Source organism: Aquarana catesbeiana, linkage group LG09 (assembly GCF_042186555.1).
Source record: "Aquarana catesbeiana isolate 2022-GZ linkage group LG09, ASM4218655v1, whole genome shotgun sequence".
NCBI lineage: Eukaryota > Metazoa > Chordata > Amphibia > Anura > Ranidae > Aquarana > Aquarana catesbeiana.
In genome coordinates, this window is record NC_133332.1 from 87,799,695 (window position 1) to 87,823,214 (window position 23,520).

Sequence of the window (23,520 nt, forward strand, 5' to 3'; positions counted from 1 at the left end):
TCTACATATTTTTGTTAAAAAAAAGCGCAATACAGCGCTTATTGATTGGTTTGCGCAAAAGTTATAGCGTTTACAAAATAGGGGGATAGTTTTATGGCATTTTTATTAATTTTTTTTACTAGTTTTGGCGGCGATCAGCGATTTTTTATTGTGACTGCGACATTATGGCGGACACATCGGACATTTTTGACACATTTTGGGACCATTGTCATTTATACAGCAATCAGTGCTATAAAAATGCATTGATTCCTGTGTAAATGACACTGGCAGTGAAGGGGTTAACCACTAGGGGGCGGGGAGGGGTTAAATCAGTACTAGGGAGGTGTTTCTAACTGTAGGGGGATGGCCTGTGTGTGTCAGTACACTGATCTCTGCTCCGATGACAGGGAGCAGAGATCGAGTGACACTGTCACTAGGCAGAACGGGGAGATGCTGTTTACATCGGCATCTCCCCGTTCCTGCTCTCCGTGAGACGATCGCGGGTATGCCCGCGGCGATCGAGTCCGCGGGACCCGCGACCCGACTCATGGAGCTCCCGGCCGGCGCGCACGCAATGAAACGGTGGGAAATTCAAATGGACGTACCTGTACGCCCATTTGCCCAGCCGTGCCATTCTGCCGACGTATATCGGCGTGCGCCAGTCGGGAAGCGGTTAAGATCTCTCCCCCCCACTTCAGCTCTCGAGCCCCCTCTTATGCCCTGTACACACGATCGGACATTCCGACAACAAAATCCATCGGATTTTTTCTGACAGATGTTGGCTCAAACTTGTCTTGCATACACATGGTCACACAAAGTTGGTTGGAAATTCCGAACGTCAAGAACGCAGTGACATACAACACGTACGACGAGCTGAGGAAAAAAAGAATTTCAATAGGCAGTGCTGCTCTTCTGCTTGATTCCGAGCATGCGTGGCACTTTTTTGTCGGAATTGTCTACATACGATCGGAATTTACGCGATCGGATTTTGTTGTTGGAAAGTGTTTATAGCCTGCTCTCAAACTTTGTTTCGGAAATTCCGATGGAAACTGTCCGATGGAGCCTACTCATGGTCGGAATTTCCGACAACAAGCTCCGATCGCGCATTTTCTGTCGGAAAGTCCGACCGTGTGTACAGGGCATAATACCTGAGCCAGATCTCGATCCAGTGCTGTGCATGAGAGCAGCAGCTCTCTCCCTCCTTCATCGGCTCAGAGTCCATCGCAGCCAGTGAGGAGGGACACACAGGGGCACAACTTAGGAGTGAGCCTGAACAAGTGCCCCAATAGCAAGCAGCTTGCTATGGTGGACACTCGGCAGCGGGAGGAGCCAGGAGCATCGGCAGGGGAGAATTGGGGCTGCTCTGTGCAAAACCATTGCACAGAGCAGGTAAGTATGACTTCTTTTTGTATTATGGGTTGACAACCACTTTAAGCTGTGTTACAAAGGAGCTTGTTTTTATTTGTCCCAACATCAATATATGCTTGTGCTTCCAAGTGTATAACTAGCTTGAAGCATTTTTTTCCAACAGAAGACAATTGCACTGTATATGAACCAGTCTGTTCTAACAGTCATCGGGAAAGTCAAGCATATGTACTTCCACTGATAACAATATAAATGGTTTAAAAAAGCTTGTTTTTTTTTAATGATAATTGGTTACCTGGCTCTGGTGATTTTGTCCTTTACTGATTTACTTTGTGTGTTGAACCATTGTACTTTGAGGTTTTGCTTTCCTGCAGTACACATTATGACCACAAAATGGCGCCATCAGTTCACTAGGTAACAAAGTAAGATTAGTCTTGGTGACATAGATGAGAATGTCACCATATAGATGAGAAAATATGAGATCATGGAAAAAAATAAATGGTTTTATCAAATTATTTGCATCAAGGGTATTATAAATAATATCTGGTTAATATCTACGCTTTCCTGGCTCTTTTCTTGCCTATTTAGGTGCGCCATCAGTATCACCTAAAACTCTATCTCCTCCTTTCCTCTAACCTCCTCTGTAGGGGTTCCCCAAGGTTCTGTCCACAGACGCCTTTTATTCTATATTTATATCTCCTCCCTTGGTCAGTTGATTACCTTCCATGGCTTTCAATACCACCTTTATGCTAATGAAACCCAAATCTGTCTCTCTATTCCTCAGCTCACCCCTTCAAAAAGAGGTTCACTATGAGGGGGAAAAAAATTAAGTCAGCAGCTATAAAATCCCGTAGTAAAAGGACACTTACCTGTCCAGGGATCCAGCACAGTCCTCACCCTGCCTAGTTCTTCACTAGTTTCTGGCGCTGGCATCCTAACTGTGAGCAGCCGGATATCCTGCTTTTTGCTTCACCGGCCCACTGCGCATGTGCAAGCCACGCTGTGCTTTGTGAATGGTCCTGCAGTCTTGTGGTACCTGTGATGTGTCCCCAGAGGACTGCGGGGAGGGAGGGGAAGAGGAGATCTTCCACTCAGATCGCCTACACTCAATGTCCACCACCCCTCTTTGCCAGTCCTTCCACTGGCATCTGCTCACCCAACAAGTAAAATACTAACAATATCATAAAACTATATCATCCAAACCATCCTCTTCACTCATTCTCTCTAGCTCCCTTGTTACCCATGCTCACTTCCATTACTTCTCTGGAGCCTCTCCTATCCTCTGGAATTCTCTACCCCAATCTGTGTGATTATCTCCTACTCTGTCCTCCTTTAGTTGATCCATAAAAATGAATTTTTTTCTCTTTTAGAGAAGCCTATTCTGGCTGCCTAAAAATTAAAATTTTACATTTCTCCATAAACTCCTCCCCCACACTAGCTTTTGTACCACTTGCCTTTTCCTTTTAGGTTTGTATGTTCTCAAAAGCAAGACCCCCTTGACCCACTTGTCTGAATTGTATTATAATTGTACTTTCGCCTTTTATATCATAAAGTGCTGCACAAACTGTTTGACGCTTTATAAATTCTGTATTATAATAATAATAATAATAAATAATCATAATATATTTCAACTTTGTTTTGTAATAGAAGATTCACTATATTTACACACTCCATGTTTCAGGCCCAGCGGCTGCCTGCCCCAATAACCAGCGCCATTCGTATGCAGACAAATCAGCATCAGCTGTATATTCTGAAGGACTGCACAGCTAAAACGTAAGAATTGGTACAATAAGGCCCCTTTGACACTGAGGCGCTTGTAAACTGCCAGTAAAACACTAAGCACTTTTGAAGAGCTTTTCAGGTGCTTTTAAAGCGCTTTCCATTCATTTCAATGGAGAGGGGCATTTTTTCACCACCCTGCCAGTGCACTGCCCCAATGTGAAAGCATTCATTGATTTGAATGAAAATAGGTTTTCGTGAGCTTTTTGGGTGCTTTTTTTAGCGTGAAAGCACCTGAAAAGCGGCTCGGTGTGAAAGGGGTCTAAAGGGGACTACTTGAACCACATGGTTTTCATATATGATTGTGATTTCTGTGTGCATGTGTTTGATAGTTGGGAAGTCATGAAATACTGTTGCTGTTTTAATGATTGTTATCAGGTATGCATAGCTAAATAATTTAATTAGATTGAAAAAAGACAAATGCCCTTTGCAGCTTCTTTCAGTGTGGGATTACAAAAACAAAAAAAAAAACATATTTAGTGCATCTCGGCAATTAATCCATGCATCGTGTTTTATCCCTTAGACAGGCCATACACGGAAAAAATTTCTTTCCTGCAACCACGGGTTGCTCGATTCACCCATCAACATACAGTGTTGACAGGGGAATCCCTCCTGCTAAGCAATTGTATTCTCAGTGAATAATCGTATGTAAAATCCAGCAGGCTGGTTGTACCCAAGTTGATCGATCAACATAGGTACATTCAGCCTGCCCCTACATGGTTTGAATCTTGGCCGGTTTTTATTTTGCTCAACCAGCAGAGATTTGAACCATCTGTGGCTGGCCTTATACACTGCAGTTACTGTAAAATAAGGCCTCATGCACACTGTATGCGCTTGATGCTTTTTTCCCTTTTCAGGAGCTTAGCAGAGTCAAAAAACATGGTAAAAAGTTGCGTTTGGCATGGGCGTTAATGGGCACTAATGCACGTTCCCGAGTCTGGCGTTATTATATTCTGTTGGCCTGAAATCTGGCCATTAGAATGCATTAACGCAAGAACGCGCCTAGCATTAAGGAGCTTTTTTTTTTTCTCCCCTACAAGCAAACATGTAGGGGAGAAGGCAAAGGACTAGACATCAGTACTGCCTGTTGGCTCCCTGCAGCTAATCCATACTGACTTTCAATGCTTGTTTTGCACTGTGTCTGTGTTTGGAGGCAGACAAAGCTGCACTACTCCTGGTTATTGCCGAACTTCTGATTGGTGTGGTAATATTAAAAGAGTAGTAAAAGAGGTTTAGAAATCCCAGATTTACAAACTGAATTAAGCAGAAGCAGGGAGATTCTTGCACTGCAGCTGCAAGCTTTTTCTCCAGCAAACATCACAGTAGTGAAATCGCCTATGTAAGAGCTGCAGTGGTCCTAGCAGTATATGGTACTACTAATAAACCCACAGAAACTCTCCCAATCTACTGGGACTTGCTGAAAGCCTTTTCATTTCCCATATGTCAAAAAAATTAAAGTTTGAAGTGTCTTAGATGATCTCACACTGCAGATAGATAGCGATGAGGCTAAAGGCACAGGAGTGTCTAGGCACAGTGAATGTACTGCTATTATGTTTTTTTTTTCATAGAAGTAATTCAGTACAAAAGATAAACATTTATAGATTTTCTCTATGAAATTGCAATTCTTTTTACTTTTTACGTTCAGGGCCATTAAGCAAATAGTCCCCTTTTAGTATCAACTGAAAGTCACTATTTATATGGATTTTATCATTTTTGTGTGAATTGATTGGCTTCTGGATTTGTCTGTGAATTTGAATACAAGAACTTTTGATCCATAGATGGTGCCAACCTTAAAATTGCTTATAGACCTCTGGGTGTTGGGCGTGCCAAGTCGTTCCCTAGTGGTCAGATTCAGAATTATTATTTTTTATTTTTTTTTATCTTGTGTTGCAGAGCTGGTCGTGGAGTGGTGATTGGTTTTCTGAAGGTCGGATATAAGAAGTTATTTGTGCTGGTGAGATATGCTTATAAATATTGGATATAAACATTCAGTTTGAATTGGCTGGCTAACACAACGTATCTTCATGCATAAAAATCTGTGCATTGCAGTGCTGTGGAGCATGAGCCCTTATAGACCAACTTCTGGCTTCTGGTCATTTTTAAATGCTTGTTTGGCTGGAAAGAGGGGAGGGGGAAAAAAGTATAAATACATATCTTATTCCTTGCTCCACCTGGCAGCCAGTGCTCTGCTACCAGAATGTGGGTGTGGACGGGCCTCTCTTTGCCCCGCCCTCCTGTACAATGCAGGACTTTGGGTCTTGTATTGTAGGTGATGATGTCGGAGAGCTAAGACTGGCCAGGCAGCATAGTGAAGCAGTTTTGGGGGGGACCTGTTGCATGGAAACAAGGAAGCCTGCAGGAGCGAGAAATAACATAAGTGTTTGAACTTATTCCTTTCCAGTGCTGGGGGGAAGGGGTAACCTACTGCATGGGTAAATTTAAAAGCAGCTCAGAGTGGGGCTTTAAGCCAACCTTGCAGGGCAAAGCAAAAGGCTTTCTTTAAAGTGGTTGTAAACCCTTACATATACCCAATGAAGTGACTGGCCCCAGGTAATACACAGAGATGAAACAAATCCTCCTACATAAGTTGTACCTGTTTATCTAAAGCCATATTTCCTTTACATCCATTCAAAGTGCTGAATTTACACAGGATCTCTGAGCTCTGAAAAGCAGAGGGAGGAGAGCTCTGATGACTGATTGGAAGGAAAGGACACACCTTCCTTCATACAGCACACAGAAACAAAGCTGAGGCTGTCAATCAGCTGTAGCCTCCCTCTCCTGTCACCATTTATCTCTTGGGGACAGGAAAACTTGTCAAAAGTGACTCATGCTCACGTGACCTTTAAAAAAAAGTGCCCCATTAGTGCCCGAAAAGCTCCGCTAAACGACTGGTGCTTTAGAGGCCTTTTTAGCAGCGCTTCAGTGTGAAAGGGGTCTAAAGCGGTAGTAAAGCACGCTTTGTGATTTTTACCTACAGGTAATCCTATAATAAGGCTTACCTGTAGGTAAAATGAATATCTACTAAACCTGCATCGCTTAGGAGATATTCACTCTGGATGTAGCCGGTGTCCTCACCACCGCCACGTGCGACCTGCAGAGCCTGCAGAGAAAGACCGGGGGAAGATGTCAGCCCTCAGCGGCAGTGCGCCGCTGGAGGGCTTCGTTCTAAGGTAAGTATTTCATAATGTGCTAGTATGCAATGCATACTAGCACATTATGCAATTGCCTTACAGGTGTTTTTTTTTTTTTTTTTTTTTTTTTTTTATGTAGTTTACTACCACTTTAATGCTCCCCTCTCCAGCAGCACATACGCCCCTTTACTACGAACTCCCACTGCTCAGTTTTAACCAAGACTGAAGAAAATTACTGGAAGAATTTTGGGACTCACTTCCCTTACTCCCATGTTACAGTGGCAGTGCTTGGTGGTTTGCCAGCACTGTCACGTGGCAAAAGAGAGTGTAAGCTCCAATTACAGTGACCCTGAGCTCACATACCGCTTCCTTTCCTCTCTTCTGGAATTAGAATGCAGTGACGGGCTTTGGGACACTGGTCGATCTCCTAGCACTGTGCATTTGTTACTGAATCCTTATATTACCCAGTTGCTCTTCTGGCTGACCCTTCTAATATATTTTTTATAGAAGTGGTTTTGCTTTTATAACATTATAGTGTGTTCTAGCTTTCTTTTTCATCATTTTTAGGACCACAAAGGCTCCCATATTGAAGCAGAACCACTGTGCATTCTTGATTTCTACATTCATGAATCTCTCCAGCGCCACGGCTTTGGGAAAGAGGTTTTTAACTTCATGCTCCGAGTAAGGGCTCGCACTTTTTGTGTTTTTTTTTATATTTTATGTAACCTGTGTTGATGATTTTTATCACTGCTGTGTGTTTTAGATGGCTCCTGCCAATATTGCTGCATGATGACTCTGTGATCACTTTGTCTGTTGGTGTCCCTTTTCCCAGATGTTCCTCTTAATAAATGTTTCCTTGTTCCAGACAGAGCAGGTGGAACCTCAACATTTGGCCATTGATCGTCCTTCTGAGAAGTTTACTTCGTTCCTGAAGAAACATTACAATCTTCGCTCCACTATCCCACAGGTCAGTGGATGATGTAAATGGTTTCTTTATAGACAAGGCAAGGTAATTTGGTCTATTCATTTTCAGCTTCTGAAAATCAACATGGCTTTGAAACCATCTGTTCACCAAAAATGTTGGCATGTAAATTTTTAAAACTAACAGCTGTTCTTTCTTTTCTATTTGTGTCTTGACTCTTCAGCTTGACTCGGGGGGTCAGAGTTCCAGTCATGATTGGCTCTCTTTAAAGTGGTGGTAAAGGCTAATGGTTTTTCATCTTAGTGCTCTATTCACACTTGTAGATGCAATTTTGATGCAATTTTGATGCAACTTTGTGGCAACTTTGGACGGGTGCCACTTGGATACAACTTTGGCTTTGATCAATGATAATGGACAACTGTTGCACTGTGTACCATTGAGGTATGACTTTAATGCAACTTTTGAGGGTTAACATTTTAGTCTGTAGCTCTTAAGTTGAATGAAAGTCAGACAAAAGTAGTAAATGAACTAATTTGAAGTCTCTGCAACTTTAAGTCGTACATATATGAATGGTTATCATTGGAAAATATGTGTATTGACTTGTCATGCAACTTTGATATCCAAAGTTGCACGACAAGTCACAAGTGTGAATGGAGCCTAATGCATTCTTTGCATTAAGGTAAAAAACCTTTTCATGTTCAGCTCTGCCCCTCCAGCCCCCTCCTAAATATTTACCTGATCCTGATCCAGTGCTGTGCCCAGGAGCAGCAGCGCTGCTCCCTCTTCACACCCTCCAGCCATTAGCTCCTGCTGCTGTCAGTCTAATCCCTATTGATGTCTATTGTCACAGATGTCCCAATACGTGTGGGTCCCCGAACATAGACTGTGTGAGTTTGCGGAAACGCACCTGCACCCACATGGATGTCATATTAAGATGCAGAGTCTTTGTCCATGCAGAGGCTTTGTCCCAATAGACATCAATGGGACTGCCTGCATGGGGATGCATGGAACACCTGTGCATCCCTGTATGGGTAAACACGGCCCTGGACAGATGTACAGTATAGTATGCCTTGTGTGAACAAGGCCTTACAAGTATGTTGACATATTACCAATAAAATGATCACTGGAGTGTACTGTGAAACAAATGACCGTTAAACAAGTACTAACTTTCTTTTTTTTTTCTCTCCCAGGTTAATAATTTTGTTATTTTTGAAGGCTTCTTCAGAGATAGAAAAGGTAAATATGTCTACCCCCTAGAGCTGGAACTTAAAGGTATTATTTACATTCTGATTTTAGGTATTTGCAGTATCATACATCAGAATCAAACTGCAGCACTGTACATAGTGGCTGAGATCAGCATTTATATAATAAACCTGTGACAGAATGCAGTGATATGAATTGAAATGTACAGATGTTTAAAACTGGGAGAAAATGCTACTCCAGGTTCCATTCAGTGCCAGCCACATATCTACCACATACTGAATTCCTACGTAACTAGCATAAATTGTATTTGGATTTAACAGGCTCCGTTCAAACTGCTGCAACAGCAAAGTTGTACGACTTTGCCTACAACTTTGCCCTGCAACTTCCTTCTGACTTGTTCCAATATGGATGCCTGTACAAGGGCTGAAATCGGACACAAGTTGGACCAAAGTAGTGCAGAGACCTCTTCTAAAGTCGGAGCGACTTGTGTAGTATCAGTTAAGACGGCTCTCATAGGGAAACTTGAATTTGGCATGTCATACGACTTGGGGGTCTCACAAGTCGGATCCCATGTCACAGCACTGTGAACCAAGCCTTATACTTTGCAATATCTAGGCCCCATGCAGCCTTTTAGTGTAAAATCTCTGCCGTTTTCTCACGCCTGAGGAACTGCGGGTGCTGTGTACAGCTGCCAGTACAAGTGAATGGCCATACTCATGTAAACGGTAATCGCTTCAGCATTGGAGTTTACAGTGCATGCACGTTTGACTTATTTCCCCGACAGCTGAAGTGGCTCATTTGGCAAAATATGCTGTATGCACAAGTTTGGGTGAACTCCAGTGCAGAAGCAATCAGTGTTTACATTAGTACAGCCATTAAGTTGTACTGGCAGCTGTATGCAGCACGTGCGGCTGATGGAGCACAGGAAAGTGCCGAGGAGATTGTGCTTGATTTTCAGCATGTAAAAGTCTGTGTGCATAAGGGCTCTTTCACACAGGTGATCCGCCCGACAGAATCCTCTTTGCTCCTCTGATCGCCACTGAGCAGTTGGATGACAGGTCTGTCTCTGCTCACTGTGCAGAGACAGACCTGTCAGAGCCCCACTCTCCTCTATGGGGAGATTGGATGAAAACGGACCGTCTATCCGTTGTCATGCGATTCAATCCTCCAGATGGAAAATAGGGTCACCCTCCGTCCTGGATTTCACGGACAGGATCGGATTGGATATCGGCGGATGTCAGCGGACATGTCACCACTGACATCTGCCGCTCCAAAGAGGTAAATGGAGTGTCCGATCAGGTCCACCTGAAAAACTGACAGGTGGACCTGATTGAAAAGTCCATGTGAAAGGGGCCTAAGACCTTTTCTGAGTGTGATTAAAACCTTCTTTTACGTTGTGCAGCCTGTAAGTTAAGTGAAATGCCTTTTAATACAATGGATCAAAATTGGGATTCATTGTCAGCTGTTAAATGGTCCTAAGAAGTGGACATGCTTTTAGGGCCATTAGCCCCCGCTTCTTCCAGACACCCATGCCTTGAAAACTAACAGTGATTGCCTCTATAGTTCTCTGTTACTAATAACGGTCAGTAAAGGCTTTTCTCAATGCTTATTAGCAATATTTAATACATTCACTCCTTTTAGAAGTATGAGACTTTTCAATAAAGAACTCATGTTGAATTAATGGGTCGCTTTTGGCCTAAATGACCCATTTTCTTTGACTCTTCGATCTATGCAGCTGATGTTACTTTACACACAGATGGAAGATCATCCTGCTAACAAGACAGTAAGACAATCTGCCGACCCCCCCCCTTAATACCCAATTTGTTTTCACCTGAACTCTTATTCCTTCAGCTGTTCCTCCTTCTTTACCAAGTACAGTGTTTCCATTACCCTTTATAACCTTCCAGTATGAGTATTTTAGAAAGAGAGTATGTTAAAAAGGTTCGACCTTTACCTCCAGTTACACCGTAACCAGTATCGTTATTATTTTGGTGTTTTGGTACCAAGCTGATCATTGAAATGCGTTTTTTTTTTTTTTATGCTTTAAAATAAAGAAAAAATAAAATAAATATATATATATATATATATATATATATATATATATATATATATATATATATATATATATATATATATATATATATATATATATATATATATATATAATATATTTTTAGGATCTTTCTAAACCTTGGCTGCGGACAGTTTTGTCCAAGTCCACTCAAATGTTCCTGTACCCCTGTAACCGCTTAGATGTGCAGTTACAAGCATACAGCCATGGCATCTTATTAAAAATATGTAAATAGTTGATCGTCCATAGTCTGGGCACAGGGGCATTTTAAGCCAGGGAATTTTCAGTTTAAATGTCTGCCTGGCTACTCTACATTGATACTTGAGTAACTGAGAACATTATTTCATTCTGGGACAGTGTCTGAGATTTTCACTAAAGTTACCCTTTTGATTATGCATCAAATGTTTACTATAAATTGCTTTGTGGCAGTTTATTAACACAATGCACTTACCTAGCGAAAATAAAAACGAGTATAGGCACTGTACAACCAAGAATTCATTTTATCCATCATAATTTAATCAAAGTGGCTGCCAAATGTCCTGATGCCCTTTGATCCTCCACCTTCTTCTGATTGAGGGTAGTCCTACACAGAATCCTTTTACTTTCCTGAAAACTGATTCCTTATTTAGGACCCCAAAGCATGTTGGGGGATGTAGATGTTTGTCCATAAAAATAGTATTTTTTAGAAAAATGGCTAACCTAGTATTTGTTCCAGGGATTGGGTAAAAATCCAAATGGGCTGTTCTGCAGTGGATGAACCTGATTAAAGTCTAACAATATTATATCATTCCTCTTCTTTTCTTTTTTTTTTTTTTTTTTACAGCTCCAGTGAGAAAGTTGCCCCCCAAGCGAGCAGAGGGAGAGATCAAACCATATTCATTGTCTGACAGAGAATGTAAGAAATAGTGAATTGTGACGGGTTATAAGGGAAACTATGGCAAAACGTGCAACTCTGGTGACTGCTAAAGAAAAGGAAGATCTCTATTTACTGTAGCAGAAAAAATGCACATACTTGTATAATGGAGAGCTGAATATATCACAGGAGACTGGTAACCAGTGCATTATGTTAGCTTTTAAAACTGGGACATGGGTGCTGGTAGTTTTTGGTGCAGAGCTCCTGATGCATAGAACAATGTCCCAAGGCACCCCACCACACTAACTCTCCCTGCAACTCTAATGCCCTGTACACACGATAGGATCTTCCGATGGAAAATGTGTGCTAGGACCATGTTGTTGGAAATTCCGACCGTGTGTAGGCTCCATCACACATTTTCCTTAGGAATTTCCGACACACAAAGTTTGAGAGCTGGCTATAAAATTTTCCGACAACAAAATCTGTTGTCGGAAATTCCGATCGTGTGTACACAATTCCGACGCGCAAAGTGCCACGCATGCTCGGAATCAAGCAGAAGAGCAGCACTGGCTATTGAATTTAATTTTTCTCGGCTCATCGTACGTGTTGTACATCACCGCGTTCTTGATGTTCGGAATTTCCGACCAACTTTGTGTGACTGTGTGTATGCAAGATAAGTTTGAGCCAACATCCGTCAGAAAAAATCCCATGGATTTTGTTGTCGGAAAATCCTATCGTGTGTACAGGGTATTACGCTGTTTTTTTTTTCTTTTTTAACCCTTATGATCCTGCCATGTTGTGCGTTTTTATTTTTTTGAAAATTTTCTGTTTTATTAACATTTTTGCATAGTACAAAAGACACAAAAAGAAAAAGAAAGGTAGACAAAATCACGCTACGCAGGGTGGGATTCCTAGAAAACATGTAACAACTAGAAAACTCCAAAAAAACAAGGGGATTAGGTAGCTCACATTTCTGTTTTAGATCCACAAATTGTAACAACTCACCCCCTCTATTGACATCACCCAAGGTTTTGATCCCTTCTGACACCCATATGATCGGATCTGGTATAGTGAGCAGATGGGGAAAACGGGGTTCCCCCACAGCGGCGAGGCTGACGACAGGCAGGTGCCAGCAAGCCCTGAACACAGTCCCAGACTTTAATGGTGGCTCGCATTGTGCCCATCAGTGGAAATTTGCCCCAGAGCCTCTGTACACGAGGAGATGCAGACTCTTATAGGAACCCAGCACCGCTGCTTCCTAGATCTTGACAGAATTCCCATCGTCCCCAAGAAGCCATGTACGTGCAAAAACTCCCTGGCCAGCCAAATAATATTTATAAAGATCAGGGAGTGCTAGGCCCCTTTGTTCCCAAGGCTCCTGGAGTGCTTTTAAGGCCTATTCTGGGAGGGGAGTTTCCCCATATGAAAGAACCAAAGAATGCCATGTGCCCGACAGAAAAAGGAGCGTGGAATCCAAATGGGGGAGTTAGGTAAAAAAAATTGAAAAAAACTGAAGTATCTTCATTTTTAGAAGGTTTATGCGTCCCATCGCTGATAGGGGAAGATTCCTCCATATCTCAATTTTCCTCTTAAGGGGATGCAACAGTGGCTGCAGATTCAGACCAAAGTAATCCGCAACCCTTGCAGAGATACGAACCCCCAAATAGGTAAACCGAGTGACCCGCTGCAGTGGCAACCCAGGGCCCCCCATGGCCCTCGTACCAAAATCAAGTGGGAGAATAATTGATTTGTCCCAATTAACTTTTGTGTTTTAAAAATTTCACAAAATTATCCAAAATGCTAAGGACTGCTCAAAGAGACGTACCTGGATGCTTCAAAAACAGCAGCATATCATCCGCATACAGCGCTAAACATTCCTTAATGTTCCCAACTTCCAAGGCATGATCCTCCCATGTATGAACCTTAAGGCCTGGTTCACACCTATGCATTTTTTAGTGCGTTTTCAGTTTTGCAGAAACACACTACAGTCCATTTACCATAGTTTTCTATGGGTCATGTTCACATCTATGCATTTTATGGAAAGGGCCAGTGACTTGTTTCTGGTTCCATAGACTTCAAGGGATCAACAATGTGTATTGAAAAATGCAAAATGCACCTGGAATATGTAAACTGCAACCTGCATAGGTGTGAACCAGCCCTTAGCAGTATGAAACCCAAAACCAATATGGAATATATTACAGCTTCCCAATCATTAGATTTTGTTGGCTGCATTTTTTTTTTGTTTTTTTTTTTGTTTTTTTGTAATGGCTTTTTTTCTTTGTTTTTGCCTGTTAATCTAGCCGGTAACACTCCTCCTGTATTGGAGTGCCCCCACTGTGGATGAATGAGCATAGGGACACCTTTGGACAGCAGCATTGTCAGTCTGGGAGAGGGTAGTCTTAGATGTACTAGCAGATTTAAACTAACAAATTGAAGCCAAACTCCAGCTAACACTTTTTTTTTTTTTTAAGCAGTTGCAGCAACAGTTTTTTTCCTTTTGGGATCATGGTTTTGCATAAATAAAAGATGACCATTATAAGTACCCTTGTCAGTGGTGAATGGTTTACCTCATCCCTGTAACTGTTAAATCTGCAAGCTTGTTCTTTTGAAAAACAGCAGACTTGCTGGCAGGACCACCAGGTGAAAATAATTTTTGTATTGCCTATTGGCTCCTGGTGTGCGTTCCTTGCCTTTTTTCTAATTCTTTTTTTTTACAAAGAGTTTATTGAAGTTTTCAAAGAAACAAATTTGCAAACCAGCATCAAAAGACAATGGTGTCAATGAGGGTATAAGAGACAGATAGAAGAAGGAAACGGGCTGATAGGCCCACTGTTACAAAGGCAGATGGGCGGTACAACAGTAACCGCCAATGTAACCAAGTACGCAGTATTTGCATGTCCTACATGATCGGAACGACCCCCTGGGGGGAGAGGGTGATCCAGGCTTTCTGTACAAGCCAGCAAAAGTATGGGGCTTTTAGGAAAGCCAAAAAAAACAAAAAAAAAAAACAACATAAAGGGAGGAGAAAAGAGAGGGGTTGGTAGAGGGGGAGTGGAGCCTTTTGAATTCTTGATGAAAGTATTTGTATATATGTGCAAAATAATAAAGTGCATTCAGTACATCAATACATGCACATTTCCATAAGTTATGTTGCTTTAAAAATGTCCAAAGAATAGAAAAATACCTGCTAATCTACCAAAAATCTAGCAAACTCCTAACTCCCTGTTTGGGGTGGCAACACATTACCTTGGCTACGCTGAAATCCAGTGTTGTCGGCCCTGTTCAGTTCTCCACTGGATTGTACACAGAGCACCACCTTGTCTTAATAACCCCTTGTTGACATGTTCTGCATCCCCCCCTCTCCCACACAAGCCTCTTGTTTCTCCCCATCTCCTGATTTTTTATTAAAGTTGTTACTAAACTCTGAACCCTGCATTCACTATACCTGGTCTCCCACAGTACACAGAACATGGAAATGCGATTGTTTTAGTAAATCTAAACTGCTAATTTACTATCAGCAGTATATAGCAGTCTTGTGACTTCTATCAGTGTCTGGTTAAAGCTTGTAGGAGGAGTTTTCATTCTCCTCTGACTGTCCTATGAGGCTGCAGGACCCCTGACCTCTGTCTGGACAGTTCTGATTGGCCCTGTGCTGATCACATGCACCCTCCCAAGAAAAGAAAAAAACTCTCTAGCCATACACACCAAACTGAGCATGTGCAGAGTGACTCCAAAGACTCTGTACTATAAGGAGATGGATTTGGGACAGTGGAAGAAAGAGAGGATCATAGAAGACAGGATTAAACAGCCTGTTTTACACAGTGCACAGAACTAACCCCTTAGGTTCCACAGTGAGTGTAACAAGCATGCTTTACTGCATATACAGACTGATTTTATTGTTGTGGGTTTAGTAACACATTAAGTTAAAAAACCTGCTTGTGCAAAAAAAAACAAAGGAAACTCCTGTAGTGCCTTTCCACCAGGTACCTCTTCACAGCATATGATAGCAGCAAAGAAGGAAAAGGCAACCTGTGCGGAAGGCATAGGTATGTAAACAAGAAGGGCGTTCTGGAGTAGAGATGGGAAGGTGTTATGTAGTCCAGCAGGGGAGAATTGGACAGAGCTAAAATATTTCTTGGGATTTCAATACAGCAGAGGAATATATATATTTTTTTTTTTTTTTTTTTTTGGGATAAAGAGGAAGTTAGGCGCTCAGTGGATTTCTGGCAACAAGTATTTTTGTATAGTTGCAGTGTTTGTAAAGGCATAAACATGGGAATAGATGCATGTGTTTTTGGGACCACACATTCGTTCAATCTTGTTTTTTCCTGAAATTATGGGTTGAGAAGAAGGTGTCTCAATGAGTACTGGGAAATAAGTTGGTTCTGTCTCATGCAAGTGTGTTTTTTTTTCCTTTCGATTTTAGTTCTGAAACACGACGAAGGCCTCCCTTGGCCTTTAAGCCAGTCACCGTCTTACCTTAACCGTGCTGGCAGTCTTGGTTCTTCCCCCACACGGGCCCGACCATCTCCTGGAGAAGATGAATTTATGAAGTCCCTTAGAGTCTGCAGACCTCACTCCCTACACAGAGCAGCCAGCGGGGAACAAGAAGAATCTTCCCAGAGGAGAAGGACCAGGTATGAGAGGGTTTCTGAAATCTCTTTGGTACATCTAAGAATAGTAGATCGAAGTAGAAACTCAACATCAACTTCTAGCAGCCAACAACTAGCCACAAACTAAATCTGATATCTCTGGGGAGATTTGTAATAGAAGATGATTTGGGTATACTAGTAGACTGGAAGCACAGTAAGTTTTTAAACAACTTTCACATTTTTACTAGCTTGTCCTACTTTTAACCTAAATCTTTAATTCACTGCTTCCCTTCCCCTGCCTTGTGTAACAACAAAACATGAAGCAGGATCTGTGTTTATAATGAGCAAACATGGCTACCCCATACACAGTATGTTTATAGCTACAAACCAAGTTTTTAAAATGTTGACACGTATTTTTAATTTTAATTATATCCACATTAAAAAACAAATTCCGTAAATTCAACATGATTACAATTAGTGTATGTGTTTTACATCCCCCCCCCCCCCCCACCTCTCCGTCCGTCTCCATCCATCCCATTATCTGAGTTTTCTCCATTTCTCCCAGTTCTCCCACTTTACCCTGTCTTATCCTCCTACAACCTCCACATATCTCATTGTCTTCTTAAATGCCTTGACACATGGTTTAATGCTAACTTTATGAGAGTCACAGCAGAAAGCACAGAGTTTTTTTTTTTTTTTCTTTTGGTAGAATAATAATAGGTGTTATATATGCATGTAACTAGTTTAACAATTTCTTTAATTCTCCCTAAAAATGTTTCACAAAGACACTTTGCAATCGTGCTTATCATAACGGTTATATGCTCCGGGTCATTGTCTCAAAGTATTCAATCAACTGGCATTCAGAAGGAGCTTAGCAATGGCTGTCTTCATATTTTGCCTGGTACCTATTGAAAGTCCAGTTGAAGTTTTTATTTGTTTTACTACATAGGTTTGTAAGGTCTGCTGGAGTGACAGCACAAATTTCTCCCCCTGGGTAGCACACTGTAGAAACTGACCACTTTTTTGTGTGACAACTGTGGCTTCTCTTCAGTGATATAATGCACCTCCCACTTAGAGCTAAAGCTCTCCAACTAAGCTCATCACTGGTTGAGGAGCTTATCGCTGTCAATCAGCATGGGGCTAAAAGTGAAAATGCACAGTACACTTTTCTTACACATGCCACCTAAAGCGGTATTAAACCTAAATGTGGTGGCTGCATTGGTTTTCCTTTTTTTTTTTGGGGGGGGGGGGGGGGGGGTTCTTGTCATCTATTGAGCTGGCAAGTATTTTTGTTATTTTTCATTTTTCCTTTTGTTGTCCAAGCAACATTGTCCAGCAAAAGTAGCATTTTGAGGGTTGAGACACACTGTTTAACACTGACAGGGGTGCACACAATTATCATTCTTTAAATATAAAACCTTTTGTCCCTAAAAGTAAAAAATAAAAAATAACTGCTTAGAAAGCGTTCACTGGAGTTTGGCTTTAAAGGATAAGTTCGCTTTTTAGGAGAAAAAAAAATAAATGCACATATTTTTGCAGGAAAAAATTTGCATTTATTATTGTTTTCCTAAGGAGACTGGAAAGCATTGCACCTGTGATCAGTGGATCAGGAGTGCAATGCCAGACTTCTGCAAACAGGCCCTGCAGCTTTCAGCCAGTACCTGCATACAGGCTGTCTGTTTACAGGGTTTGTGAATGAACTACAACGCCGTTCATCAGCCACCTCACAGTCCATTCAGAACTGCAAGCCATCAGCCGCAAAGGTGGTGGTACTTGTAGTTTAAATCATTCACAGGAAACTGAATGAATGACGCAGCTGTGAGGGCAGAGCCCAGCATGGCCTTGTTATTTTCAAATAGTGAAAGCGGGCTCTGGCAGACGATCCACGCTTGCTGTCACTGGGGAGGGGGGTTGCAGCTACTGGAACATGGTACATGTTCCACCCCAAATACGGGTGGATGATGTAACCTGTTCCAAAAGGTGAACTTATCCTGTAATTTGTTAGTCAAGGCCATCTAAATTTGCTAGTGCAACTTCCACTATCTTCTCCCCAGATTGACATTGTTGCTGTCCAAGGGTACTTTTTTGTTGTCTAAGACAGAAAGTAGGTTACTGGCTGAATCACCAGCAAAAAAAAGCCTAATAAAAGAAAACTAAAGCAGCCACCACATCTAAGGATTGGTAAACTGCAGTAATTGCATATTTGTTTTGGGGCTTATTACAACTTTAGCTATGCACCTAAGAATTAAACTTCAATTGGGCTTTAACTAGTGATGGGCAAGCTTCCTATTTTCTGTTGTAATATCTCATTGTAACTGTTATTTCTTACTATAGCTATTCCTAATCTACTTTCTTTTTTCTGTCTTCTTGTTCCTCCCTTTTCCTCCCTGTGTTTCTAATGATCCTGACAGTTCCCTCAACCGCCCTCAGAGCATTCACCATTAACCTGACATTTTATAAGCTCCTTCCTTTTCCATTGCAGTTGTATTTAATCTTTCATCATTGTTCTAACAAATCCGCACAATACAAATGACTGTGTATCAAACCAGTTTTTTTAGGAAACAAGCGACCGTTCCACCCACTGAATGCCTCTACTTGCGTATCGTCTGTCTTGATCACATTAAGTTTCTTTTTATATATTTATTTATTTTTTAATATGTGTTCATTTAAGGGGAAAAAAAAACAATTAGAGGTGAGTGAATCACATTGGATCACTCGAATCCCCCTTTACCATGTTTAGTCATTGCATAGAAACCTTGTAGCAGCAAGAACTATGCTGTAAGAATGGCGTGAGTACCATGAGCTAATTTTTGGATTGCAAAATCAGCAGTCCAGGAACCCCGGATTACACGCTGGAAGGACTGTTGATGAAAATAAAAGCCACTATTAAAGGACCAATAGTGTTGCATAAGATGGTGGATCATGTCTATGATTATGCAAATTATAGCATTACAAACCTGCAACTATAGCGAGCAGGGCTGGCATAATTTTGTTTGACCTTTTTTACTATCCATGTGATTGGAAATAGATCGAAACAAACTGAACTGTGTAGTGTTGCTTTATACTTTATAAATAGGTGATAATATGAAATACATGTAATGGCGAATTTGAAGTTGAATAGAGTTCCATTTGTGCTATAAAAGCTGAACACCAAGCACATCTAGAAAAGCACATTTATGTAGCTATTGAAAGAACCATTATATATATTTAAAGTTTACACATACATTTGTCCATAAATAAATGAAGATTTATATATAATATATATATATATATATATATATATATATATATATATTTGTATGGCCAAATGTATGCATAAACTCTACCATCACACCTACAAGTATATGACTAAAAGTATATGGACATCCCTCAAGCTGAGATCAAGTGTTTCCAGTGAAGGGTACAGTTAATGCTACTGTATAAAATACGATTTAGAAAATTGTACACTTCCATTCTTAAGGCAAAGGTGTATGCAGTTTGCCTAGAGTTCAATGTAAACGGTAAACACTTCTACAAAGGTGCAGGGTTCAGTGAAGAAGTCTTTGATAAATCAGAGGCAAAAAGGGGAGATATGGTAACAGTATTTCTGAAAACGGCTCATTATTACAAAGTATCTAAGGTCACAAATTGTTGCATTGTACTAAATGAATAGATTATTTGGACAGAATCTATCACTGATGAATATAACTTAAGATTTGAATGATCTAATGCAGACTCCAATTTGATTTGCTAATCCCTTCTTGACCACAGTTGTAAAATAGTGGTCATTTGGATACAAGGGTTCTTCATTGTCTTCTGGTCATTACGGCAGCAAGATATGAGTGGTAGTCTCTGATGAATGTTTTGAGGATAAGACTGTTGTCAGTCTATTGAGCTATTACTTGCCACTGGGGAGTAAAGTGCGGGGAAGGGGGGCTTAATCCTAGGCATTTTGTCAGCTTAGGGGACTTTGTAGTCAGAGAATTCTCCCCTCTCGACCAACATTACTGGCGTAGACAATTGGCAGGCAGATTTCCTCAGTCGGCAGTGTCTGGACCCAGGAAAGTGGTATCTGTACCTGGAGGTGTTCAGGACCTGTGTTGCAGGTGGGCACACTAGATGTGGATCTCCTAGCCGCCAGGTCCAACAACAAACTAAGCTTTTTATTTTATAACACGTAGACCCACTAAACTTTTGGTTCCTTTTCTCCCTTTGCACAATACTTTTACCTTGCATTTTTTTTTTAATAAAAAAGGTTCCAAAGGTCACTGACATGAAAATGTGTGCTTTTATACCAAAAAGACTGGAAAGCCAGGGAAATGAAAGGAAAGTGTAAAATAATACTTCCTTTGCAATCTCCCCCAGCTTTACAGTTGCTTCCCATGAATGCTAGTGATGCAATGGACCTTTGACCTTGCAGTGGCATCCTAGTGCTGATAGAAAAAAGGAAGGGTTATACGTAGGCTGGCATACAGTTTTTCAGTTTTTATTTGCCAGTGTCCTCCTGTAGGCTGCAAACCTAACCCAAAGGTTTAAGACTTTCTGTGATGCCTCAACTGACTCCAAATTAAAGGGCTTTATGGTGATTTTATTATCCTATTTTCCTTTTTATAAAACGGAATATTTACCTGTCATTACTTCTCTCACAAAACAAGGGGTCTGTCTCCTTTGCAGTGGCATCCTAGTGTTTGAGGATCCAAAACCTCATAAAAGAACACACTCCATCACTGTGTGTTTTTAAATAGTGACAAAATGTGTACTTTGATGTCAAAAAAAGATTGGAAGTAGGCAAAATAATCAGTTGGCTTGGGCTGATGACTTGTGACCGGTCACAGTGATCAGAGTTTCATTTTTGGTGATGGATTTGTGGTATCTGTGTCAAGACGGAAGTGTTGTGTGGCATTTTCTAGAGGACAGTACTATTGTATGATTTCTCAGCATAGTATAGAGCAGTGTTTCTCAACCTTTTTTCAATCAAGGCACCCTTTACAATTTTATAGACTCTCGAGGCACCCCATTCTAAAATGTGAAAAACTACTCTAATAGCTTTACACAATGCAGCAACATCCACACGTAGGGCACCTAATGTAGGAGGTGATTTATTCTTCCAAAGCAAATACACTTATGTACGCTGTTACTGACTAGTTTTCCAATGTTTCTCTTTTCCCTCAATTTCTCTCCATCAGTCAGCTGTCACCCCAACATGGTGCATAATGAAATCCTGTGACTTTGTGTAACTAAAAGGCAGGCTTGATCCACCTGCTGGCTTGTATACAATTTTTGATCAATTTTTAGGCATTTTGACAAGGCACCCCTGAAGAAACCTCAAGGCACCCTTGTTGAAAAAGGCTGGTATAGAGTAGCCTTTCTTGATCCAGGTTCTATAGGGCCCTAAGGATTTCTTGAGCAGTGAGTAGGGCAGATTAATATTCTGCCTGAAGTTTTTGTTTGTTCCTGGTACCACCATGCCTCATTAGAGACTTGGGACCATTATCAAAATAAGGGAAAAATTATACAAGACTAATTGGTAAAGGTACATAATCCTAAATCAAAATTTTTGCAACCTTGTACAAAAAAATGGAGCATAAACGAATTCACCTGATAGGATTTTGGAGCAGATCACCAATGGTTCCATAAGCCAAAATTGTAATTGCAGCCTCCTGTACCTGAGATGATGTTGCAGTGTACCTCTGTCCGTGATAAGAAGAACAATGTGTGGTTGAGAGTTGTTGATAACTTGAGTAAATTATTTTACGGTGGGCGCTAATGACAGAAATGCGCAACTCTTCCCACATTGGTAACTCTTTGGTCTGCCTGTGTGAAAGGGCCCTATTAGATCCGCCTGTCAGTTTTCAAGGGAGACCTGATTGGACTCTCCAGTTTCCTCTAAGAAGTGGCAGATGTCAACGGACATGGGTCCACTGACATCCGCTGACATCTGCTGCTGTCTGCCAAAAACAGACATTCCCCATCCGTCTGGCGGATCGGATGGCAGTCGGGTGTAAATGAACAGGCGGCCTGTTTACATCCGACTAACCATAGAGGAGAGAGGGCTGTGTCTGTGTCCGCTCCACAGAAGTGGAGCAGAGCGGACATGGACCAGACGTCTGCTACTGAGCAGGCGGATCCCAACTGAGCCCACCCCATTCTAAGGGACCTTAACAGTTGCCTACAAATATTTTATAGCTCACCTATACAGCATTATAGAATTCCCACAACCATATAATGTGTTTGTGCTTAAACAAACAAAAGATATTCATCGTCGTGCTTCTCCTGCCAGAATGTTGCACCCTCTTCAAGTATCCTAGTTTCCTAAAGCTGTATTAATTTCAAAAGCCAACTTTTTTTTATTATTAATTATTATTAATAATAATGCGTCTACATTTTTATTATTATTTTTTTTTTTTATTAGTAATGGTGGCGATCTGCTATTTTTATCGTGACTGCTACATTATGGCGGACACATCGGACACTTTTGACACTATTTTGGGACCATTGTCATTTATACAGCAATCAGTGCTATAAAGATGCACTGATTACTGTATAAATGACACTGGCAGGGAAGAGGTTAAACACTAGGGGACAATCAAGGGGTTAAGTTTGTCCTAGGGAGTGATTCTAACTGTGGGGGATTGGGGGTGGGCTACCTAGGACATGACAGCGATCACTGCTCCCGATGACAGGGAGCAGTAGATCTCTGTCATGCCCACAATGCCGCGTCTTAAAGGGGACATACTTGTATGCCCATTTGCACAGCTGTGCCATTGTGCCAACGTATTTCGTCGTGCGCTGGTCGGCAAGCGGTTAAGTTAAAGTTTTTACATGTAATAGTTTCATTGTATTTTATGTTTTGATTATTTTGGGCTTCCAGTGTCATAACTCCTAGCAACCAATTAGAACAGATTTTATTTACATTCTTACGGAGCCTGTATGTGAGCCTGTGGTGAAGATTTGTTAGAGATATTTAAAGTGGTTGTAAATGCTTCCAAAAAAAAAAAAAAAAAACTTGCAAGACAAAGGCATAATGAGCTAGTATGCATCATAATGAGCTAGTATGCATCAACAACCTGCAAGACAAAGGCATAATGAGCTAGTATGCATCATAATGAGCAAGTGTGGATCAACCTGCAAGACAAAGCCATAATGAGCTAGTATGCATCGCATACCTGCCTTTTAATTAAATAGTTGCCTTAGATCTAAGCTGTTGCAGCGGTCCCTGTACACCGATGTGACCGGCGATATGTCTCCTGGAGTTATTTCCGGGTTTGCAGCCTCCGGCGCTGTGATTGGCCGAAGCCACGCTAACCTCACTCCTGCGCATGCGCGCAGGAGCTACTGGTCACTGCACAGCTACTGAAGAAACCGCACGAGCGTGCGGTTTCTTCAGTGCGTAAGTGCCGATGACATCGGCACATGCGGATACAGTGAATATTTCCTAAACGGTGCAAGTTTAGGAGATATTTACGATACCTACAGGTAAGCCTTATTATAGGCTTACCTGTAGGTAAAAGTGGTAGTACAGGGTTTACAACCACTTTAATATGTCTGCTTTCAACTTGATATATATTTTAAAGATTGTGCTTCAGATACTTGAAACCATCAGTTCAGAAGCATCCTACACAAGATATATGCTTGAGATGTCTTTT

The 23,520-nt window shown here is 41.3% G+C and overlaps 1 protein-coding gene across 1 annotated transcript in view; it reads left to right on the plus strand.

Annotated features, from left to right (window-relative positions):
• The window catches only part of ATAT1 (alpha tubulin acetyltransferase 1), a gene marked incomplete in the record, with an annotated part of 96,162 nt that overhangs the window by 47,258 nt on the left and 25,384 nt on the right, over positions 1–23,520 (plus strand). The window contains 7 exon segments of the mRNA XM_073598909.1: positions 3,026–3,117; positions 5,017–5,077; positions 6,822–6,935; positions 7,120–7,221; positions 8,367–8,412; positions 11,274–11,345; positions 15,730–15,940. Of these exon segments, the coding sequence (XP_073455010.1) occupies positions 3,026–3,117; positions 5,017–5,077; positions 6,822–6,935; positions 7,120–7,221; positions 8,367–8,412; positions 11,274–11,345; positions 15,730–15,940 (698 nt within the window).